General features: G+C 46.1%; 1 protein-coding gene across 1 annotated transcript in view; it reads right to left on the bottom strand.

Annotated features, from left to right (window-relative positions):
- LOC116101477 overlaps positions 1 to 22,324 on the bottom strand; it is a 69,367-nt gene that overhangs the window by 9,323 nt on the left and 37,720 nt on the right. Inside the window, exon 4 of the mRNA XM_031385016.1 lies at positions 14,483 to 14,581. Within this exon, the coding sequence (XP_031240876.1) occupies positions 14,565 to 14,581 (17 nt within the window). The 3' untranslated portion in view covers positions 14,483 to 14,564. The remainder of the gene's footprint in view (positions 1 to 14,482; positions 14,582 to 22,324) is intronic.

A 22,324-nucleotide genomic window follows, 5' to 3' on the forward strand; every position in this document is an offset into this window, starting at 1 on the left:
TCTCTCTCTCTCTCTCTCTCTCTCTCTCTCTCTCTCTCTCTCCTTCTTTCTTTCTTTCCCCAGTGATCTACCCTTAATTCCTGGCACCAGGTACTTAAGACTATAGAGCCTAGATGTTTAGAGCATAGCTCTTCTCCCAGTTTCACTTCCCTTTCCAGATCTTTCTAGAGCTCCTCACTGGGCACTTGAGGTTGTATAGAGAAAGCCATTTACTTTGAATTTCTCTTTACAGACCTTTCCTGTGCCCCTTGGTCTTTGTGACTCAGGCAGGCTTACCAGTCACTAGAAAAATATTGCCAACGTCTCATTAAAACATTGAAATTTCTCACACCAGATGGCAGAAAGTGTGAGTTAACAAGACTACAAACAGCCACGAGCATCGTTCCCCTGTCCCCAGCCAAAAGCATCGTCTGTGTCCCCAGCAGCTCAGAAGAGGTGGTTAGGGCAGAGAAGGCCACAGAGGATGAGCGTTTGAGAGGATGAGTGTTTGGATAAACATTGAAAGCAATGGCACCCCTGCCAACCACGCCAACGATGTGGGTGTCTGAACACGGCAGGGCAGCAGCTACAGCCACAGTGACAGGGGTTTTCTATATGAAGACCACGTTCCCAGGCATGGTGTATGTCCAGAGTGCCAGGCAGCTATGGCTGCAACAGAAAACCAAATTCCAAAGAATTAGAGCATTACTCTGATGAGAATGGTCCTGGGAGCATTTGTGGCCATCTTCACACAGGGGCTTCCCAACTAGTGGCAGCAAGAAAAAGAATACTTCATGTCCGAGTTGCTAAGAGTTCCAAGGACTCCATAAATTCGGCATCTAGAATGTCTGCCTCAAAGAAGCAACAGCATGAGTAATAGACTCACTGTTTTTAAAAACTGCTCTGACAAACCACCTGATAAAGCAACCTTAGAGAGGGAAGATTTATCTGGGACAAGGTTTTAGCTCATCACAGGGGGCAAAGTACAGTGTAGTTCAGCAGGGAGCACATGGATGAAGCTTCTCACACCAAGGTGGATGGGAGTCTGTCGGGGAGATAGTTCAGATAAAACCATAGCAAGTAGCTTCACCGGCATAGAGAACAAAAGATGATAGTCTCTAAAGTCCTGATGGGCGTACTAACTAATGACTCACAGCTGGGCTGTCTGTCCTTGGAGTATGCCCTAACCTGTGCCTCTGCCCACAGGCCTTCCCAGGGTCTCCTCACTACTGTGCTAACTCAGCCACCTGCTCCTGCACCTTCATGAGCCTCAGGCTTTTGTGTGGCCATCCTGTGGCCCTTCAGTTATTTTCATGCTGTGCCCCTCTTCCCAGCCTGAGTCCTTTGATGATGGTTGGCTTTATGTATCAACTGATTGGGTCACTAAATGCCCACAAATGTGATTAAACTGCACTCTGGGTGTTTCTCTGACTATGTTTCACTAAGATTAGTACTAAAATTAGAGTAAAGCTAATGGCTTCTTTTGTTGACTTGACCAGTTCCAGCTGCTTGCAGGACTAGGTGGATCTCAGAGGTCAGCACTCGAAGAGACAAGAGGCAAGCGTTGCTGGGATTACTGTGACTGGACCTCTTTTGGAGTCTTGGGATTTGGGGGGCAACATTCTGGATTTTGTTCTGTAGTCTCCGGGTCTGTAGCTGATGTTGATGATGATAAAGTCATCTGGGAAGAGCAAGCCTCCGTTGAGAAAATGCCTCTATAAGATTGGCCTGTGGGAACATTTTCTTGATTAATCATTGATTAGGGAGGGCCCAGGTTACTGTAGGTGGTGCTACTCCTGGGCAGATGGTCTTGGGTAGTGTAAGAAGGCAGATTGAGCAAGCCAAGGGGAGTAAGCCAGTGAGTAGCATTCAGTCCCTGCCTCCAGACTCCTTCCTAGGTTCCTTGAAATCCTTCCTTAGCTTTCCTCATTGATCACCATGATCAGGATGGGTAAGCCAAACATACCCTTTCCTCCCTACGCTGCTTTTGGTCATGGCCTTTATCACAGCAATTAAAAACAAACTAAGACACGAGGTCTCCGGTATCTGGCTGGGGTAGCACTCACCATGGATATTTTTACCTTGAGGTAATGCTGATTTGTTCTCTCTCCTTCCCTCCCTCCTTTCCCTCTTCTTCATTCCCTCCTTCCTTTTCTTCTTTTCTCCCTCCTTGCCTCCCTCTCCCATATTTCCTCTTCTGCTTTCGTTGCCTCCCCATGATTTTTCAGGCTCAGCAAAGTATCCCTGAAGAGAGTAAAATGGCCGTTGCCTGAGAGCCTCACCTGAGTCATGAGGAGAAACCTACAGAAGCTGTCTGGGTTTGGTGGGTGATAATTTAGGTTGCTTATTCCAAAGACTAGAAGCTCAATGTCAGGGCTGCTAATCCAACTCCTTGCAGCTCCCAGGTCAACCAATTAAATCCAGAATTGAAACGCCACAGTGGTTCTGGACAGGAGAGCTCGTCAAGCTCAGCTCTTTCCTTAGGGGAAAGGGAAGCCTAAGGCCTGCTTGAGAAGGAGGTTAGGATGGGGTTCGGCTAGGGCACTGGAATCTGCTGCAAGGTAAGAGACACAGTCCCTGCTACATCAGGGCTTTTGAGGCATGGCAGCTTGTAGAGTGTAGAAGGATGAAGACTTCTCAGACAGGGAGGGTCTTCTCTGGCCTCCATTCTCACAGGAAACCTTCCCTGAAGTCAGGCCTTCTGACTCCTTCCCACATAGCTTCTACTTCCCCTTCTACTTCCTCATCTCACCTTGGGTGACTGCCCATTTTCTTTCCTTTATCCCAGGAAATTCTATGTTTTCAACAGATAGAACATGGGATTCCAAAGTGATCCAACAGGGAAGGCTGTTGTGCAATTTCTCAGCCCAAAGCAAATCTATTTTACCTGGCTCAGGCGAGCTCCTGTGTGCCCAGTATATAACCCCAAATCTAGGGGACCCCACATAAAGGATTCCCTCATGGCAGGAGCTAGTGGCATACAGTTGTTAATTCTAAAACAGCTCTGAATCTTGTGGCTATGAACAGAGGACACTCGGTCTGAATGTCTTATCTGATTGTCTATGAGATGAGAAGGCTAACTGTTCCTGTCTTTGAAGGAGATTCCAATTAAACTGTTAACATTTAGAGTGATTAAGTCACAAGGCATAAAAACAGTTATTTAGACTGTGGTGCCTACTATGAGTAATTGTGGTTAATGAAAGGCAGGCTCTGCCACCTCTGTTAAATGAGATATGTGTGTGGTTATCTGGAATGGGATATAGAGAATTTCTACAAATTCTTGTTCTTTCTTCTTGAATGATTGCTGCCAGACTCAGCCTTAATTAAGAAAGTTGTGAGAGCAAATTCAGCTGTGGGTGTGGCAAGGGTCCTCAGAGCTGGAGGCAGTGTTGGAAGTAAGACTATTGTCCAGTGTCATTCCTGATCATGGTTCTGGGCTCTCCTGGCCACACAGAGCTGGCTGCCCTTCACATCATGATTTCTAGGAAAACCTCATACAGTAGAGCCTCATTGCCTGGCCTGGACACAGCACAAGTCCAAGGTAAACTCCTGCTTTCATTTTCTCTAGCATCAGAGTGAGCCCATTTTCCCTCCTGACCTGGAGGCCATCTTTATTTCCCTTTCTTTTGGATGCCTGGGGTACTTGACTTGGCCATGGGGTGCCCAAGTACTTGGCCAGCCATTATCCTGGGTGTGTCTCTGCCAATGTTTCTTGACAGATAATTATTTAAATTGGTAGGCTGAGAAGAGCAGATGGTCTTCCCTGCTGTGGGTGAACCCATCAATTGCACAGCATTTCTTGGAGTATGAGAGGTGCCTCCTGAGTTAGTTTCTTTTCCATTGATGTGGTAAAAATGCCACAATCAAGAACATTTATAGAAGAAAGACTTTATTTGGACTCAAGGTTCCAGAGAGACAAGAGTCAGTCATGGCAGGCAGCATGTCAGCAGGAGGCAGGGAGCAGCAGGAACTAGACACAGAGAGGCATGTCTTCAAATGCAATCATGAAGCAGAGAGGGGAATGGAAGCAGTGGTCTGTTTTTCATCTCAAAGCCTGCCCACAGTGATGCACTTCCTCCAGCAAGGCTGGACCACCTAATAGTCCCCAGACACTGCCTCCAGCCAGCTGAGGACCAGTGTCTGAACTTTGGGGGTATTTCTTATTCAAACTACCACACTTCCCTGTCGCCTTTGAACCGACTCAATCTGAAGACTATGGGACTTCATCTGCATAACATGTAAACTAATTCCTTGTTATCAATCTAGTCTTTTTCTACACAGACTTCCTCCTGGCTATTTTTCTGGAAAAGTCTGTGGATCCAGTTCCTTGCTGAGGGAGTCTGGGGTCCTCCCCATAGGCCCATGACCTCCCTGTCATTCATCCCACTAGAAAAGGAGTCCCTATATAAGAAGCTTCTCCAAGGTACCAGGGCTTCAGAGGGTCCGTCTTTAACACCCCAGTGCCAGTGGTCTTGATACCTGAGTATCCTGGGAGATCTGTTGGCATGTATGGTGCATACTGCACGCTCCTCCCCAATGGCTTTACTTACCAAGAGGGACCCACAAACCCAGTAAGGAGAACCCCTCCCCATGATTTGACCTGCTATGTGGTGCAAATCCCGTGCTGGGGCATTAAGAGAAAGATGACCTCGATTCGGAAGCAGTCTTTGTTGAGCTCAGTCTTCATCCAGTTCACGTTCCTCATTCGAGTGGGAATTATTTCTAGGATTAAGTTTTCACCGCACTGAATGCGTTAGTGGGTTTCTGCTTTTTGTCTTCAGACAGAGGACATAACCCTCAATGAGGCGGTCTGTGGGGACCTGGACAGCTGGTGTGGTGGCAGAATGTTGGCTGACCACAGGGATTAGGGCCAAACGCATTTCACACTGAAAAATAAGCTGATTTGTTTTTTGTTTTTAAATAAGCCTTATTAAAAACTGGCCGCCGCTCATGAAGGATCTGTGGAGAGCGTCACTGGGCGGGATACGACTTTCCCCGGACTTGACAGCCAGCAAAGCTGCTTTCAAATCACCACTCCTTCTAGCTACAAGCTCAGGAATCTTGCAGAAAGTTTCACCACCCAGGGCCAGAAGCTATACTCTCATTGGTGGCTGAGTGTGGGCAGCTGTGGGTGCTATTGTCAAGTTTCGTGGGACATGGTGTGCTGCCTTGACAGCCCTTCCTGCTCTCCGCAGACGTCAGCCTTTCTGTGATTTCTCTTGGCCATGACCTTTCCCATCAGGCACAACTTCCCAGTGCAATGATCTCATTCCTCCATCCCATCCTCTTCACCAGACTCCACCTTCATTTTAAAGCAGAGCAGTAGTGGATCACCGGGTACTCGGTTGGTGTCTGAGGGATCTACAAGTCAGAGTTACTTCTTCCCCATCAGTCTCTTGGAGGTGTGTATGATGTGGCCATACCGGTCATGATGGATGAGAGTATCTGCCCTCTGGGCTGGTGGCAAACACTTGGGGGCATCCTTTTAAGAATTTGAGAATTCCACACAACATATTTTGAACATATTTGCCCCCTCAATTCCCCCTTTAGCATCCTTTCAGCTCTCTTGTTGCTTCATACTGAACCTTAAGATTATTTTTTCTTCTCTTTTCCCTATTGAGTCCAGCTTGTGTCCAGTATACAAGCTTGTGTTGTGTATTGTCATGTTGTCCTGTTGTCGAGTAGGACAATAGCAGGGATATATTACCAGATTTTTGAAAAGCAAATTTCAAGATAATATGTACTTGTAGATAATATGTAATATGTAGTTTTGTCTGGAGGGCTGGGAAGCTGAATGCTTATTTATAAGCATCCCCAAACAAAACAAGAAACCGAGAAAAAGCTCACACTAATGATATGTAATGAATCAGCAATCCTCAGAAGGGTAGGACCAGGAGAGGGGAAAACTGTAGACTCATTATATATATGCTTATCAACATAACACTTCGTGTGCTATAGTTTTTAATATCTATGCAATAAAGTGAGAGAGAGAACTCTAACTTGTTGGGGGTGGTGGAAGCTGCTGTTCTAACAATGGGAAGTATGTTCTGGGACTCTGTGGATGCATGTTGCTTTTTAGGGGTCAAAACAGGACACCCCACTCCCAGACTCTCTGCCTGCCTCTTCTCCATTTGGTGTGTTCCTGTATAAGCCAACATTCTGTTATGAGGACCCTGGTCATTGGGTTACAGGCCCCTGCATCTGGAGTGCCTGGTCTGCTTGATTAAGCCTGCCCAAACCCTCTTAGCAATGAGACCAAGTTGCAGCTGAGAGCTTCAACTCAGGGTGACTAGAATTGTACTTTCTGCTCATAGGCTCATACAGGAGCTGCCCCGGGGCCATTGAAAAGACCCCAAGCTCATACTAGATTCCATATCTCTAACCACTGTGAACCAAAGAATTCCAGTTCTCCCTAATTTATCAGCTTTGCATTGATCTACTGCCCTTCAGTGCAGGGCCTGACAAACATACACTGTTTTCCTACTGACTCCCAGCCAGGTATGTGGTGGGGAGTTTGGCCAGCTGGCAAAGAGCACACCTGGGCCAGGGAGGCTCGTAGGGATGTCGCCAAGGTTTTCCCTTTGATCTCTTCTTTGCCTGGTCATGGGGTCTGTTGGCAAAGAGATGGATGACCGCTTAGTTCTGCAGCTTAGAAGCCTATGACCACTCACCTCTCTGCTCCTGTCTCTGTATCTGGTTTCTGCATCCTTTTCAACACTCGTGTGTGTGTGTGTGTGTGTGTGTGTGTGTGTGTGTGTGTGTACATGCATGCACATGCATATGCATGCATGCACCTGTGTGTGTGCAAGTGCACATATGTGGGAACATTTGGAAGCCAGAGGTCAACCTTGGGTGCCATTCCTCAGAAGTCCAGGAGCCATTAACCTTACTGTAGTTTGTTATTTTGCCTTGGAGACAGTGTCTCTCACTGGAACTTGGGGCTTATCACAATTAAGCTAGGCTGGCTGGCTAGTGAGCCCCAGTGATCTGACTGACTCTGCCTCCCCAGCTCTGGGATTACAAGTGCAGATCATTAAGGCTGGATTGCTGTATGGGTTCTGGGGACCGAACTCCGGTTTTCATGTTTGCTGACTATGGTGGGAGCAGGGACTTGGTGTTTACCAATTTCACCAGCCAGCAGAGCCAGCAGCAAGCTTTCCTCTTGGGTGGCACATCAGTCCCCTGTTGTGCCCAGAGTGGGCTGTGTCATTTCATAGGGCTTCTGGGACCGAGTTACAGACTAGGTATCTAAACTAAACCTTTGCGTTTGTTTGCTTGCTTGTTTTTGTTTTGAAGTATGAGGTCAAGGTCAGTAAGGTCAGACTCCTTCCTTTCACAGAATTTGCTGGTGAAGATTGAGTCCCTTGCCCACTTCCAACCTCTGGCAGCATCTGGAATTTACTGGCATGCGGAAGCCTTGCCTGCTTCTGCCTCCCGATGCTTGCTTTCTCCCTGTGTGTGTTGCTGGCACTCTTCAGAGGCTCAATCCTATTGAGTTTGCGTCCTTACTACCTCCATACAACTTTGTCTCATCTCAGCCTGTCTGTTGTGACCTTGCTTCTGAGTAAGTTTGCTCTGAGGTACTTTATCCTCTGAACTTTGAGCCAGACCATAATAAGCCAACCCTTAACAAGGCCCAGGAGTCTCACCTCCTCCAGGAAGCCCTCTGCATTTCCTACTCTACAATTCCTTTCTCTGGGACTCCTTAGCACAGACTGTCTTAGGTTTAGCATGATTTCTCCTAAGCGGGTTTCACTCTGGAGCAGAGCACAGTTAGCTCTTGAACCCACATGCAGCCTAGCAGAGGCTCCCTCATCTGATGTGCTTAACAACAGAGGGAATATGGTGACTGGAACATAGAACAAGAGTGATGGCTGTGTGTAAGGCCTCAGCACACACTGGGCACTGGGCAGCTGATGTGGGCAGGAGTAGCAAGCCAAAGCCAAGCCTGGTGTGGCTGAATAAGCTGTGCAGGTGACTTCCTGCACATCAGACAGGTAGGCCTGATCCTTGCACTGAGGGCTGCAGAGTGCCCAACCTCCTGGTAGAATATATCTTTTGTTGTTGTTGTTGTTTTGCTTTGTTTGTTTGTTTTTTTGAGACAGGGTTTCTCTGTATAGCCCTGGCTGTCCTGGAGCTCACTTTGTAGACCAGGCTGGCCTCGAACTCAGAAATCCACCTGCCTCGGCCTCCCAAGTACTAGGATGAAAGGCTTGTGCCACCACTTCCCGGCAGAATATATCTTTAACCATTTATGCTGAGACCATCTCAAATATTACTGTGTGTTCCAGGTGTCAAGGGGAGTGGCCACACAGAGCCATTCTGGAATTTATAAATTGACAGAGATTCTGAGTCCCAGCGGGGGGACTCCTTTGGAGTCCAGGTTTAGGGAAATAGAGCTGTCTTTAGTTATGTAAGATGAATGAACATAGTAGGTCCAAAGGAAAGACTGTCAGACAGGCTCATTTGATTCACAATGTCAACAACATGCCCAAAGCCTGAGGCCATCAGAAATGTGTGTGTGTGTGTGTGTGTGTGTGTGTGTGTGAGAGAGAGAGAGAGAGAGAGAGAGAGAGAAAGACAGACAGACAGACAGACAGACAGAGAGAGAGACAGAGACACATAGAGACAGAGAGAGAGAGAGATTGTAGACAGAGAGTACCAAGAAATGGGAGATCTGCCTTTTCTAGAGCCCAGTCAAGCGTATCCTTCCTCTGCCCTTGACCTCACCCACTGGCCTGTGCTTCAGGGCTGTCTGGTCAGGTCGTCTTATGTAGGATGGTTGATGCTTCTGTGGTTAATGCCACCCTCTTCATCCAATGAACCTTCTGTTATGTTTAGCCTCTACTGTCAACTTGACAGAACTTAGAATTAGCATGGAAGCACACTTCTGCATGTGCCTAAGAAAGTGTTTTCATAAATGTTTAATGCAGCAGGGAGGACCCACCTTGAATATGGGCGGCTCCATCTCAAGCTCTGGGATCCTGAATGTAATAAAAGGAAGAGAGCTGGAAACCCATCTCTGCACCTTCACTACAGATATAACATGGCTGGCCACCTCAAGCTGCTGCCATCTTAATGCCTGCTCCATGATGGGCTGCATCTTCACCCTGTGAGCCAAACGAACCCTGCCTTCTTTAGGTTGCTTTATCAGATGCTTTGTCACACAGCTCAAGATTAACAAAGATTCTGCTTTCATCCCAGATTCACTCAGCATTTGCCTCACTGGTCCTAGGAGCTCTCCTTACAGGGAAAGAAAGTGACCAGAGCAGCCACTGAGACCCTCCGGAAGCAATCAGCCTGCTGGTCATCTAGCCCAGCTCCTCCCTTGCTCCCCAGTATCCCTGGAATCATTGTTTGTCCTCTGAGCTTCATTTGCTTCATCTCTGCCGTGGGTTTGTCACTTGTCACTCTGACTGTTGTGAGAGCTGAGGAAGTTATCCCTGAAGGTGCTTAGCACAGTGGTTTTACATGGTAGGCTTGGAGGGCCCAGCTCCTACCACCATCAGCAACACCTGCACTTCTTTTTATTAATGCTCCTGAGAACAGGATGCTCTTCTTCAGTGGGTAGAACACCAACTCTTCACAGACACTGTGTTCTTGATCACACTCTTCCCTGCATGAGGACTGCCTGAATGATTAGGTGAGTTAGTGAATGACATTCATTCCTGGGCCTACAGGTCTAGGGCCATGGTAGCTCGGGAAGGTGAGTGAGCCATCCTCTGTACTTGTACCAGTGGGCGGTCCTGCCTTCACTGGAGAGGAACAAGTACCCTGCTTACTCTTGCAGGGTAGGGCTGAGGTAGGAGACAGGGATGGTGCTCTCTAAGCAGCCATGTGAGTACAAGGCCAAAGCATGGGTCATTGTCACCAAGCTGCTGGATCAGATCACTCACATATGCTGTGGTTTTGTGTTAATTTGGAAGCATACAAAAGTGTCACCAAACAAAGCTGGCATTCTCTGATGCCCAGCTACTTCTCTAAGTGTCCCAAGGGTCTGCAATATCAACCTCAACCAGGGGCAGACTCTACAAAATGTAGAGTCTCAGTCAGGCTTAGGAAATCATTGCTTACTGTTCCATAAGACTGGAGCAGGCTATATCACCAAGTACAGCAAGATGCTCTGGCTGGGTCATCCCTGAGGCAAAGTCCAGCTCTTAGGAGTTATTATAAAACACATATTCAGTGGCTGACCAATGGGGCAGGGCTCAGGGGGAGCTCAGTTCTGTCTCTTCTTGCCTTCTTAAGTTCCTTCTCTGCCCCTCATCACCAACCTGGTTTTTCTTACACTGATGATGAGACACCCCTCTGCTATGTGGGGAATTGGTGGAAACGAGTACATTTATTGTTTTATGAAAGAGCATGTTTTCTTTTCACGAGAGTTGTTAAGGCAAGTTCTACAGCAGGGAGTTTATCAGCCCTCTGCTTCTGCCTTGTGAGTACTAGCCCAGGCCCCAGCATGTGTCCTCAGTCTTCTAAGGCATCCTGCTCCCTCCTCCAGTTGTGTAGGTTGGCACACAGGCACACCTGGCCTTCCTTTTTCCTCCCTTTCCTACTCTGGAGAGAACTTAGGCATGTCACCAGTGACAGTAAAATCCGATGACAGGCTAAGAACCCCTAAATCTTCCAAATTACTACCTAAGCTTCCTCTAGCCCTGATTCTTGACATGCCCAAACCCAACCTCCCTGGGATCCAGACACAGTATTCAACCCATTGTCTGCACCTCCAGCTGCTTGTGAGGCTCCATGGTTCTCCTGAGGCAACTTCCCAGAGTAGGTGGAGCTAAGGAGTGGGCTCAGGGTGGGGAAGTGAGGACTGGCCTGGAAATCTCCCAAGCCCAGTTCTGTCAAAGGCATCTTTACTCTCCCCTTGGAAAACTGGCCAATCAGTGGAGAACTGCAGTGACTACTTCACAGGATTCCAAGAAGGGATCGCCAGGTGGTGAAAAATGCTAACCCCTTTCCTGAGCACCTCTGAGTTCTGAGTGGAAATTCTAAGGACAGGCTAGATTATCCCTGAGCAGTGGAAATTAGGCATCTGTCCCCAAGTTCAAGGTGAACACAGTGGTTGTAATCCTGGTGTCAACTATGCCAGAGAAGGGGGCATCAGGGGAACATCTCAGCTTGATGATGGCCCAATATCTTGAGTGGTTTATATCCCCAGGATTCGTCAAGAGTTCTGTCAGTGCCGGGCCCTCAGATGAGAATGCTATGGGCTACACTATTAAGGATTGTTTATGAAGGCTCAGATAGGGTACTGGGACTCGGAAGGCATTGGTGGGTGTGTAGAGCTGGTAACTCATTGTGGGTTTCTTTTGACCAAGCCCTGGACCTGAGGTGTCCCAGCTGTCAGGGAGAGAATGACCTGAATCTGGAAGGAGGCTAATATGAGTAGAGAGATCGCCTTAGGAGAAGCTTTGACCTTCAGTGGGCAGGTGGGTGCAGTCAGAACTGCACTGAAGAACAAGACAGAGGAAGACTAACCCATTCTCACCCTTCTGCCCTGGCCTCCACTGACCAGACTACACAGGACCCTATACTGTAGTCCACAGGGAGAGGGAATCTTCAAGACAACATTCAGGGAGTGGAAGGAGCCTCTAATGTGGTGCCCCAGAGGAGGATAGAGCCCACAGTGTGGTGTACGAAGAAGGCCAGCCTCACGGGACAGAGAGACAGTGAAAAGGGTCAAGGCTGGATCAGGCCTGGTGTGATGGGCCAGTGGGTAAAGGTGCTACCAGTACTGAAGACCCAAGTTAGATCCCTGTGCCCCATGTGCTCAGAGAACTGTCTTTTGCAAGTTGACCTCAGATTTCCATGTGTCTGATGTATCTCTCTCTCTCTCTCTCTCTCTCTCTCTCTCTCTCTCTCTCTCTCTCTCTCTCTCTCTCTCTCTCTCTCATCATTTCCTTTGAAAGATTGGGCCAGGAGGGCTTGAGAGGAGCTGGTGGCATCTGAGTTGCTCTTCTAGCCATTCTGCACTCTGCCTGGATTCCTTGTTCTCTTGACATTGTAGCTGTTTGGGAGGTGGAGCCAAGTAGCAGGACTGTAGACTGTACTCTGAAAGTAGAAAGTAGGATGCCAAGCCCTCGCTCTTCTCCCCTCTCCTCTGCTCTCCTCTGCTCTCCTCTGCTCTCCTCTGCTCTCCTCTCCTCTCCTCTCCTCTCCTCTCCTCTCCTCTCCTCTCCTCTCTTCTCTTCTCTTCTCTTCTCTTCCCTCCTTTGATTCCATCAACAGAGCAGTTTTTTTCTGACACTAGCCCTGCTGTAATATACTGTCTCACCACGGGCTTCTAACACAGTCTAGAAACTACAAAGCTGTAAGCTGAAATAAACTTTTTCTCATTTTAAACTAGTTCTATTAGTTGTTTTGCTATAGTCATGATAAGCTGACTGATCATATTATCTTGTGTTGTGATTATTACTGTACAGTTCTTAGGAATTTCATATGCTAAATCAGATGGTAAGATTTTGGGGACAAAAAAAGATTTTGGGGACAGTGAGAGTTCTCCATGGTCTATGCCCCTCCTTTACATAACATGTATATCTGTGTGTGTGTGTGTGTGTGTGTGTGTGTGTATATGTATGTGTGTGTGTATATGTATGTATATATGTATGTACATGTACCAGTGAGGTAATAATTCCAGATCTGAATCACTGGATCCCAGTAATCTTACGCAATGAATGCTTTCTCTTGTTCACACTACCCAGCTGTCTTGGTTCATTTTCTGTTGCTATAGTGAATACCCAAGACTGATAGTGATGGAAAGGTTTTGATTTTGCATAGTTCCAGAGGCCAGGCATACAAAAACAGAGCTCTGGCACTAGTCTAGCTTCTGGGGAGGTAGAGGGACAGGATGGGAGAACAGAGGAGAGCATATGGCAAAAGAGGGGGAAAGCAAGGGAGGGGAATGTACCTTTAGAACCAGCTACTTAACCATCCCCCTCTGTATAGTCAACCTGCCCCTGATGGGGAGAATGGTCCAGGCCCTCTGAAGAATTGATTGCCTCCCAGCATCTCCACAATGGCCACATGAGGGATGGTGGGTGATTTATTGCAAAGCCTAAAAAAATATCCTGTGTCTATACCCTTCCTAATTCTCAGGATCTCCAGAGGCCTTGCACAGGGAGAGCTTAAGGGTGAGATGGGCCTGGCCCAATTGAGGTACACAATGTGTTGAAGTTTGGTCTGTTGCCATGCATTGTAATTCTATACCTGAAGGTTTATGCCTATAAGTAAATTCTCACTTTTGCAAGCTTTGTTGTGCGAACCTTGTTCCTTGATTTAAAACTATTGGTTGAGGGCTGGTGAGATGCAGAATCATTGTGTTGCAAGGTGCATTATATACCTTTAATCAAAGCACAGGCATGGCGCTCCTGTGCTTGAGTCTTGAGGCTCAGGGCAAATTATTCTGTGTATTCATAAACCTGTTTAATCATGGTTTCTCCCTTTAACTTCATATCCTGATCTTCTGTGCCTTCACCTTAATGAAATTTATGCTCATTGCATCAAAATAAAAGAGCCAATTATACTGAAAAGGGCCAATAAATATCAAAGAGGCAACTTGGAATTAAAAAGGGGGGGGGCTGATGAGATGGCTCAGTAGGTAAGACTGCTCTTCCAAAGGTCCTGAGTTCAAATCCCAGCAAGCACATGGTGGCTGACAACCACCCGTGATGAGATCTGATGCCCTTTTTTGGTGTGTCTGAAGACAGCTACAGTGTACTTATTTATTTATTTATTTATTTATTTATTTATTTATTTCCTTCTTTCTTTCTTTCCTTCTTTCTTTTTTTTCGAGACAAGGTTTCTCTGTATAGCCTTGGCTGTCCTGGAACTTACTCTGTAGACCAGGCTGGCCTCGAACTCAGAAATCTGCCTGCCTCTGCCTCCCAAGTGTTGGTAGTGTACTTATTTATAACAATAAATAAATTTTTGGGCCAGAGGGAGCAGGGACTGAGCGAGTGGGGCCTTCGAGTGAGCAGGCTTGACCAGAGCAAGCAGAAGTCCTAAAAAAAGTCAATTCCCAACAATCAGATGAAGGCTCACAACTATCTGTACAGCTACAGTGTGTACTCATATGCATAAAATAAATAAATAAATCTTTAAAAAAATAACTAAATAAAAAGCCCTATTGATTAAATAAAATTGGCTACAGTCAGTTACTGGAGGGATTAGAGGTAGGTGGGTTTTGAGTGACCTGGTTGGGGGTGAAGAGAGAGGAGGAAAATGAGAAAGAATGGGAAGAGAAAGAAAACCTCTTTTAGGTGAGACCATGAGCATGTGACCAGGAGAGACAGCAAGTATCTGGGGTATGCTGCTGGAGAGGTAGCCAGGCCAGCAGTTAGAAGAGTAGATTAGGGATTACCCCCAGTAATTGTCAAAAACAAATAACCATAGTATGAGTCTCATTTATTTGTAAGCTAGATAAGCTTAAAATGGTTCTACACACATGACCTCTGAGATGAAGTTGTTACGGAAACCACTGCACATGACGGATCCTTACCTGAGCAAGAGGATGGGGTAGTTTAGCTCTAGGATCTCCGTGGGGGTCGTTTTGTGGCCTCCCTTTTGGCTCTTTCATTAATTCAGATTCTGATACAACCTGCCAGGAGAGAGTGAAAGCATTCAGAGACTGGGTTGTGAATTCAGTGTCTGCTTACAGTAGAGAATTTGGATACTAGAAAGAAGAAAGCAAGAGGCAGTTTATCTCCTGTCTGGGGACAGTGCCTCCTACTTCCTGCCATCTTCTTCATCCCCTTTAGCCTTCAGTCCCCTCTTCATTGAGTCTGAAGTAAACAGGCTAATCATTTATTCATTTTTCTTTAAAAATGGGGTGAGCTCTGCTTTGTGACGTCACAGTTGAATACATGGACCACATGCTGTTCTCATGGGCATACAACAGCCAAGGTGGTTGTAAAATTCAGCAGGCAGAAATAACAAGGAAACTTGCAAACACTTGGACATCATTCATGGGGCTTAAGAACGAATTTCAAAAGAAGCGAAAACTGCACAGAACTCCGGGCACAGCAATAGCTGTGCCAAAGGGGGTGCTCATAGCATGATATAAGGCTGATATTAGAAAAGAGGAACACTTCAAGCCAGTGATTAGGGTTCTCACCATAGGAAACCAGAAAACAACATACAGAGTCACTCCAAAGGGAAGCAGAATAAAGGAAACTAAAACAGGCAGGGCGGTGGTGGCGCACGCCTTTAATCCCAGCACTTAGGAGGCAGAGGCAGACAGATTTCTGAGTTCGAGGCAAGCCTGGCCTGCAGAGTGAGTTCCAGGACAACCAGGGCTATACAGAGAAACCCTGTATACAGAGAAGCCCCAAAACAAAAAACAAACAAACAAAAAAAGGAAACTAAAACAGGAGTAGAAACCAATAAAACTGAAAACAGGAAAATCAGCAAAAACGGAAAGATGCTTCTAAAAGGAGAAGAAAAAGGGATACATATCTAGCAAAACTAAAAGATACATATGGAACAAGACTGATACAAACCAAGAGAAGATAACACAGGGGGACTGGACAGATGCCTCAGGGAATAATGGTGCTTACCACTCTGCCAGAGGGCTAGTGTACAATTCCCATCACATGCCAGACAGCTAACAACCACCCATAACTCCAGTTCTAGGGGACCTAGAGCCTTCTTCAGGCCTCATTGAGCATTCACTCACACATGGCATACACTCCAAGTGACATAACCACAAAAGCATAAATAAAAGTAAAAATAAATCTAAAGACACACCATGAAAATATACAGGAGTAGTATCAGAAATGAAGCAAAAGGCTGTCATATGGACTGATCTTGTCATTAAAAGATAATAAGCAGGGGGCTGCCAAGATGGCTCAGCGATTAAGAGGACTGGCTGCTCTTCCAGAGGTCCTGAGTTCAATTCCTAGCAACCACATAGTAGCTCACAACTATCTGTAATGAGATCTGGTGCCCTCTTCTGGCCTGCAAACATATATGCAGGCAGAGTTCTGTATACATAATAAATAAATAAATCTTTAAAAAAAAAAGATAAGCAGCATTTTTGTGTTCATAACTTTAACTTCTTAAAGGAAATAGATGGATTCTTCTACTACTGCTTTAGAAACCTCCATATCTGCTTTTGGCTTCCCTCTAAACACAGTGGGACTCTTTAGTCTTCAAGTTCATGGCTACCTCTGGGCATTGTAACAACTGTATTACATAATGTCAACTCACTAGTCAGGTCTTAGTTTGGAGAAAATAGTCCCTCTTAACCATCAACACCAAGGCAAACTCAAGTGATGGAGAATAAGGCGGGGGTCTCTGAACACAGATACAACCCTTCTCACCTTTCTGAGGAGATGAAAAGCTGCCAGCAAAATTTCAAAGTTTGCTCTGAAGCCCCAAGTCACTCCTTAAATATTTAATATAAGAGCAGAAGAGTAACTGAAAATTGTATGTTTAGTGTGTGTGCATGCATATACATTAGTAAATGAGTCTCATTACAGATGGTCATGTGCGTAGTAGATAACTATCTTTTTTGATCCCTTCCTACCTTGTTTTTTATAGTGTTTATTAATTCTTTGAGAATTTCATACAATGTAATTTGATTATATTTATCCCCCTTCCTCCACTTAGTTTTTGAGACAAGTCTCCAATGGAACCAGGGGCTCACCAATTGGCTACACTGGCTGGCCAGTCTCTACCCTTTCATGTTGGAGTGACAGATGTGCACAGCCATTCAGGCCTTTTTACATGGATGCTGGGATCTGAATTCAGGTCCTTATGCTTGCACATCAAACACTTTATGACTGAGCCATCTCCCAAGGATCAGAAAACCCACGGCTTTTTACAGAGTGGTTGACCTCTTAGTGGTGGTTTTACTCATGTGTTTTCAGCCCCTGGTTCATTTTCCCAATGGCCATGCCTGCTTCCAGACTTAGAAACTTCCATGGTCTTCCATATACTTCTTGCACCAGTAGTAGCATGTTGGGCCAATGTGAGGAGCACACACCTATTCTTAATAAGCACAGTAAAAGCAAGTATGGTGGTTTCTGCCACCTGTAACCCAAGGCCTAGAGGGACTGCCAAAATTTCAGGTCTGGCATAGGTTCCAGTATGAGACTCAGCTCCTCTTATAGAACCTTAAATAAAGTCTGCGGCAGTTCCCTCATTGTGCAATAGACTAGTGAACTGAAGGCTCCTTTGCCTCTGTGTGTCCTGGAGACAGGACCTTAGCTGCCTAATCCTCACACTCAGAATCACAGAATACCCTGGAGACACCCACATGTGTATGCATGTGTGGGTATGTGTGCATGTGTGGGTGTGAATGCTCTGGCCAGAGGCTAACCTCGGGTGTTATTTTTCAGGAACTGTTCTCCTTGTTTTCTGCCTCTCTCACTGATTCAGCTAAACCACGTGGCTATTGAACCCTAAATAGCCTGTCTCTCCCTCCCCTGCCTTGGAATTGTAAACATGTATCACCCTGCCTAGCTTTTCTTAAAACATAATTCCTCAGTTCTCTGGAATCAAACTGAGGTTCCCATGCTTACACAGTGAACTGGCTACTTTTGTCAACTTGACACAGGCTAGAGTCATTTAAGAGGAGAGAACCTCAAATGAGAGGATGCCTCCATAGATCAGGCTGTAGGCAAGTCTGTAGGACAGTTTTTCTTTCTTTCCCTCTTTGTTTGTTTGTTTGTTTCTTTTATTTATTTATTTATTTTTGTTGTTGTTTTTTTTTTTTTTTTTTTTTTTTTTTTTTTTTTTTGGTATTTTTGAGACAGGGTTTCTCTGTGTACCCTTGGCTGTCCTGGAACTCACTCTGTAGACCAGGCTGGCCTCGAACTCAGAAATCCGCCTGCCTCTGCCTCCCAAGTGCTGGGATTAAAGGCGTGCGCCACCACCGCCCGGCTATTTTTGTTGTTTTTGAGACAGGGTTTCTCTGTGTAGCCCTGGCTATCCTGGAACTCACTCTGTCACGTTTGATTTTTATTTTTCACCCACTGCTCATTTTGTACAACCACGATGCAGATCAGGATTCTGTCTTTTTTGTTCAGTGATGAATCCCAAGTGCCCTGGACTATGACGCATGCGCCATTTCTTTTCAATAAATATTTCTTGAGTGAATAACTGAGCCTCATCCCTTGTGAATTCGCTTGCTAGCCAGGAGATCACGTCATACCAGAGCTTCCCAGAAGAGGGCAGCCGAGGAACGCCAGAGACTGCCGAGCGGCGGCGCTTTGAACTCAAGAGTCTCTCAACAGCAAGATAATGATGCTGGAAGAGTGAACTCCCGCCCCACTTACTTCTAAGGCAGACTTTTCCCCCTAACAAAAGGGTTTGGTGTAGGAGGCCTCTGGGGAGCCGATAAGGCCCCTATCCATGGCACAGGAGGTTGTTTACTAAAATTCAGGTGTAAAAATTTGAGAAACTGTTGAATAGAAACAAGGTCAGCCAGTCTCCCGGGGTAGGAGGAGTGGGTGGAGAAGGCCAGCAGAGAGGATCTGTGTCACTCCTCCAAAGGACAGAAAGTGTTGTCTGCTGGCTACTATCTAGGGAAAGAACTTAGTCCCTAACCCTGACATGTAAAGTCTCTAGTCTTATTCTAACTAGATTCCAGCAAGACGACATTACAAGAACCAGGCTGACACCCACCCCGGATCAGTCAGCCTTCTTTTCCGGTGCTTCTGTTTCCCATTCAGTCAGGGAATTGAGTTGAAGCAGTAACAAAACCTTCAAAAGCCAAGTTCAAGGTGAAGCCACCTTAGATCAAATTCAGCATTTGAGTGTGTTTGGTTGGATGTTGGGGTGGGGCTTCAAAGTAGGCATTGCTAGAGAACCTGAGTCTGTTGACCCAGAACTGGCCAATCATCTGGCCAGAACTACCACTTGGATGATGACCCAAGTCAGCATTTATTGGGTGCTTCTTGTGTGTCAGACACACGAAAGGCATGCCCAGTGGCATTTTCACATGAATTTTCAGAGTGACAAACTCTGAAAGCAGTAGTTCTCAACCTGTAGGTCGAGATTCTGGTAAACCTCTATTTCCAAAAATATTTACACTATGATTCATGACAGTAGAAAGATAATTTTATAATTAGGGGTCGTCATAACATGCAGAACTGTATTAAAGGGTTAATGTATTAGGAAGATTGAGAACCACTGCTTAAAGGTGGTGTGAGAGAGGTACCACTTATCAAAAGAACCCGCCATCCCTCCTGCTCACCCACAGTCATGTGGAAGGAGTCATCTACTGAGAGGAGTCACTATGGATCCCAAAGAATTGAGAGAGTATGTAGTCTAGCTGAGCCTCTGACAAATGGAGAAGCTGAGGCCTAGAGAGTGGATGGCAACTTCCTGAGATTTCACAGAGACTGACACGAGCAGGCTGATGGAGCAGAGTGTGAAAGGACAGACCTTACAACTTCACATCCTAGTGTCAGGTCCACTCAGAGGCTTTTCTTTTTCCTTCCTCAACCCCAGAGTCTGAGTGTGTTGGTCCGAGTTTGTAACCCAGGCCCTCAGGGGTAGGAGGAGCCAAGCTCAAGGCCATCCTCTACTGAGCAAACCAAAGCTTGATTCCCAGTCTGGGAGATATCTTCCCTGCTCCATCACAAAGGCAACCATTTGCAGGTTTTCTGCGATTGTTTGTTTTGATTTGTAGGCTGCCTCTGTGGGCACTAGGACTCCCATATTCCTCCATTGTTAGCCAGTGTCTGTGCTCAAAGAACACTATTTACATAAAGATGCAGCCAGGCCCTGTCTCTAGATAAATAAATAAATAGACAAGCAACTTAGAACAAGTGGTCAAAGCACTCAGTGTGGACCATTCTTGGTCTTTATACATTATCTCATGTCGCATCTTCACACTCTCGTTCTGGGGTCTGGTGAACGGCCAGGCCACTTATGGTTTCATTTCTCACAGTGTCTTCAGAATCTGGTGCTGTCGGCCCTTACAGGCCACAGTTGGCCTCTAGCTCAAATGCCACAGCCTCTTGTGGCCAGTGTCAACTGTCCAGCTGGTCAGTCTTGTTCTTACTTTTGCTTGCTCTTAGCAGGTCACCAACGACCTTAGATAATCTTTCTGGGACTTCACATTCTCTGTAGATATTCTCCTGTGTCCTCTGTCCTGCTGTAGGGGCAGTTTAACAAGCACAGTGAGCTGAGACGGGACAGTTGCTGGAACCTGCGCTCCCTGAGGTGGGCTCGGTCCTAGAGGATCCCAGAGTCAGGATCCTGACCACTTTGAGACACCAGATGCTGGCTTTCCCCTTCAGTTTGGAAGCTTGCTTCAGTGTACTCCAGACAGTCCATGATTGGAGTGGAAGAACCCTCTGTGGCCATTGTTATCATTTGATAGTTATTCGGGAGACAGTCTATAATTATTAATGGACCATGCTTTGGAAACATACAGAGGCTCAAACCTGGCTTCACCTACCTAGGTGGGACAAGAGGTGAGAACTTGGGTTCTCCTGGGAACAGCCATCCTTGGGACTCCTGGAGTGAGCCAAGGTCAGGCCCATAGAGCTGGAGCAAAATGTCATCAATGAGGAAGGGCCTTATAAATATGGGATGAGACCATATGAAATATGTCTCCTGTGTAGGTGGCCTGGCACAGCTTTGGGGCTTGTGAATACTGTAGTGTACCTGGGGGCTTCAGAGACTCACTCATCCCTAGCTTCTTGAAGGACATTCCTTTGTTGAGAGTTTTTTTGTCAGACTGCCTGGGTTTGTGTTCTAGCTCAGTTGTGAACCATGTGGATCTGGCCAGTATCTCTCTTTGCCAGTATCTCTCTTTGCCAGATCTTTTGCAGTATCTTCATCTATGAATAGGAACGCGATTTCTTGTTTTTTTTCAGGGGAATGGGCTGAAGGGTGAGACTCAGTATCATGTCAGGGTACCAAGGTTCTGCTTCACTGAGTAGAACTGGTTCCCCAGCACTGTGCTGCCCAGAAAGGGGGTATTTTGTTATTTCCCTCAATTAACTCATTTTATGTGTTAAACTCAGAGCTGCGCATGGATGTAGATCTGTGCTTAGGAAGAACAACCTCTTAAGGGCGTGGTTACACGAAAAGACAAGTTCAGGGTAATTTGTGATAAGCGCCCACACCCAGCACCTTCACTGACAAGGTTACAGGTAAGAGGCTCGAGGAGGGAGATCCGGGGAAAAGATCTGGTTCCAGGTGCAGAAGAAAACAATTCAGCTGCTCTGTAGTTACACTTAACCAGGAAAGATTTCTGCCTTTCCCCCTTCATTTTGAGCACACATTACCTGTTTCTATTAAAAACAAAAATAAAAACAAAAAAAAAATTGAATATCCAACTTTCTTCCAACCACTAATAATTTGTCATTTGGGGGAAAATATTTCCAAAATTTGAAGGGAGAACATAAAAATCTGGTGTTGGTCCATTGCTGGGTGGTGAAAGATCAGGGCTCCTACCTGAGAAATGGATTGCTTCTTAGTCAGTTCCCCTCTGTCAACATCTAAGCACCTGTCAGAATATACTCAAACACTGGGAAAGCAAAAGAGGGGCCATGGGTTAAGTGATACACAATACCCAATGAAGGAAATGTCACACGTATACCAGTAAAACAAAGGGTTTCACACTTATATATCCAATAATCAGAATACTTCTAACACCCTCACCAATAACCAAAGGGCATCACACACACACACACACACACACACACACACACACACACACACACTCAATGCCCAATAATGCAAAGCCTTCATATATACAACCAATAGTCAGAGTCCTTCATTATACCCACTGCACTAACCATTATAACACACACACACACACACACACACACACACACACACACACACACACAATGTGAAGAGTTTCTTTTAGACACCCAATTATCAGCACTTCATACCCCCATACCAACAACCACTCCTAACACCCCAACAACTGCAGCATTTCACCACTATACACTTATACTTTCCAAAGCCAAACGCTTCAACAGCCCCACAAACCATTTCACCCATGTACCCCAACTGCCGCCACAACTCTCTGTGCGACACCCCTCACCCCGTCCCCAAGCTCCTGGATTTGCTTGCTGCTACAGCAGATACTTGAACACAGACATTAGCAGGACTTTCTTTTCAGATTAATGAGCAGAAAAAGATTGGAAGAGGGAGGGGGCGAGAATGGCGGGAGAGAGCAATTACACCCAAATCTTTTCTCTGTTGATTAGGGATTCCTTCTCCAGCCTGCTTTGGCTCTGGCTAAATCTTTTTCTAATGAGATGTGGCTTATCCAGATCAGGGAGCTGAGAAAAAAGTTGCAATTAACTTTAAGAAGAAAAGGAGTGAGTGAGAAAGAGAACGGAGTGCATTAGGGGAGTCGGGGCGGGCG

The sequence above is a fragment of the Mastomys coucha genome, unplaced genomic scaffold, assembly GCF_008632895.1.
Source record: "Mastomys coucha isolate ucsf_1 unplaced genomic scaffold, UCSF_Mcou_1 pScaffold21, whole genome shotgun sequence".
Classification (NCBI taxonomy): Eukaryota; Metazoa; Chordata; class Mammalia; order Rodentia; family Muridae; genus Mastomys; species Mastomys coucha.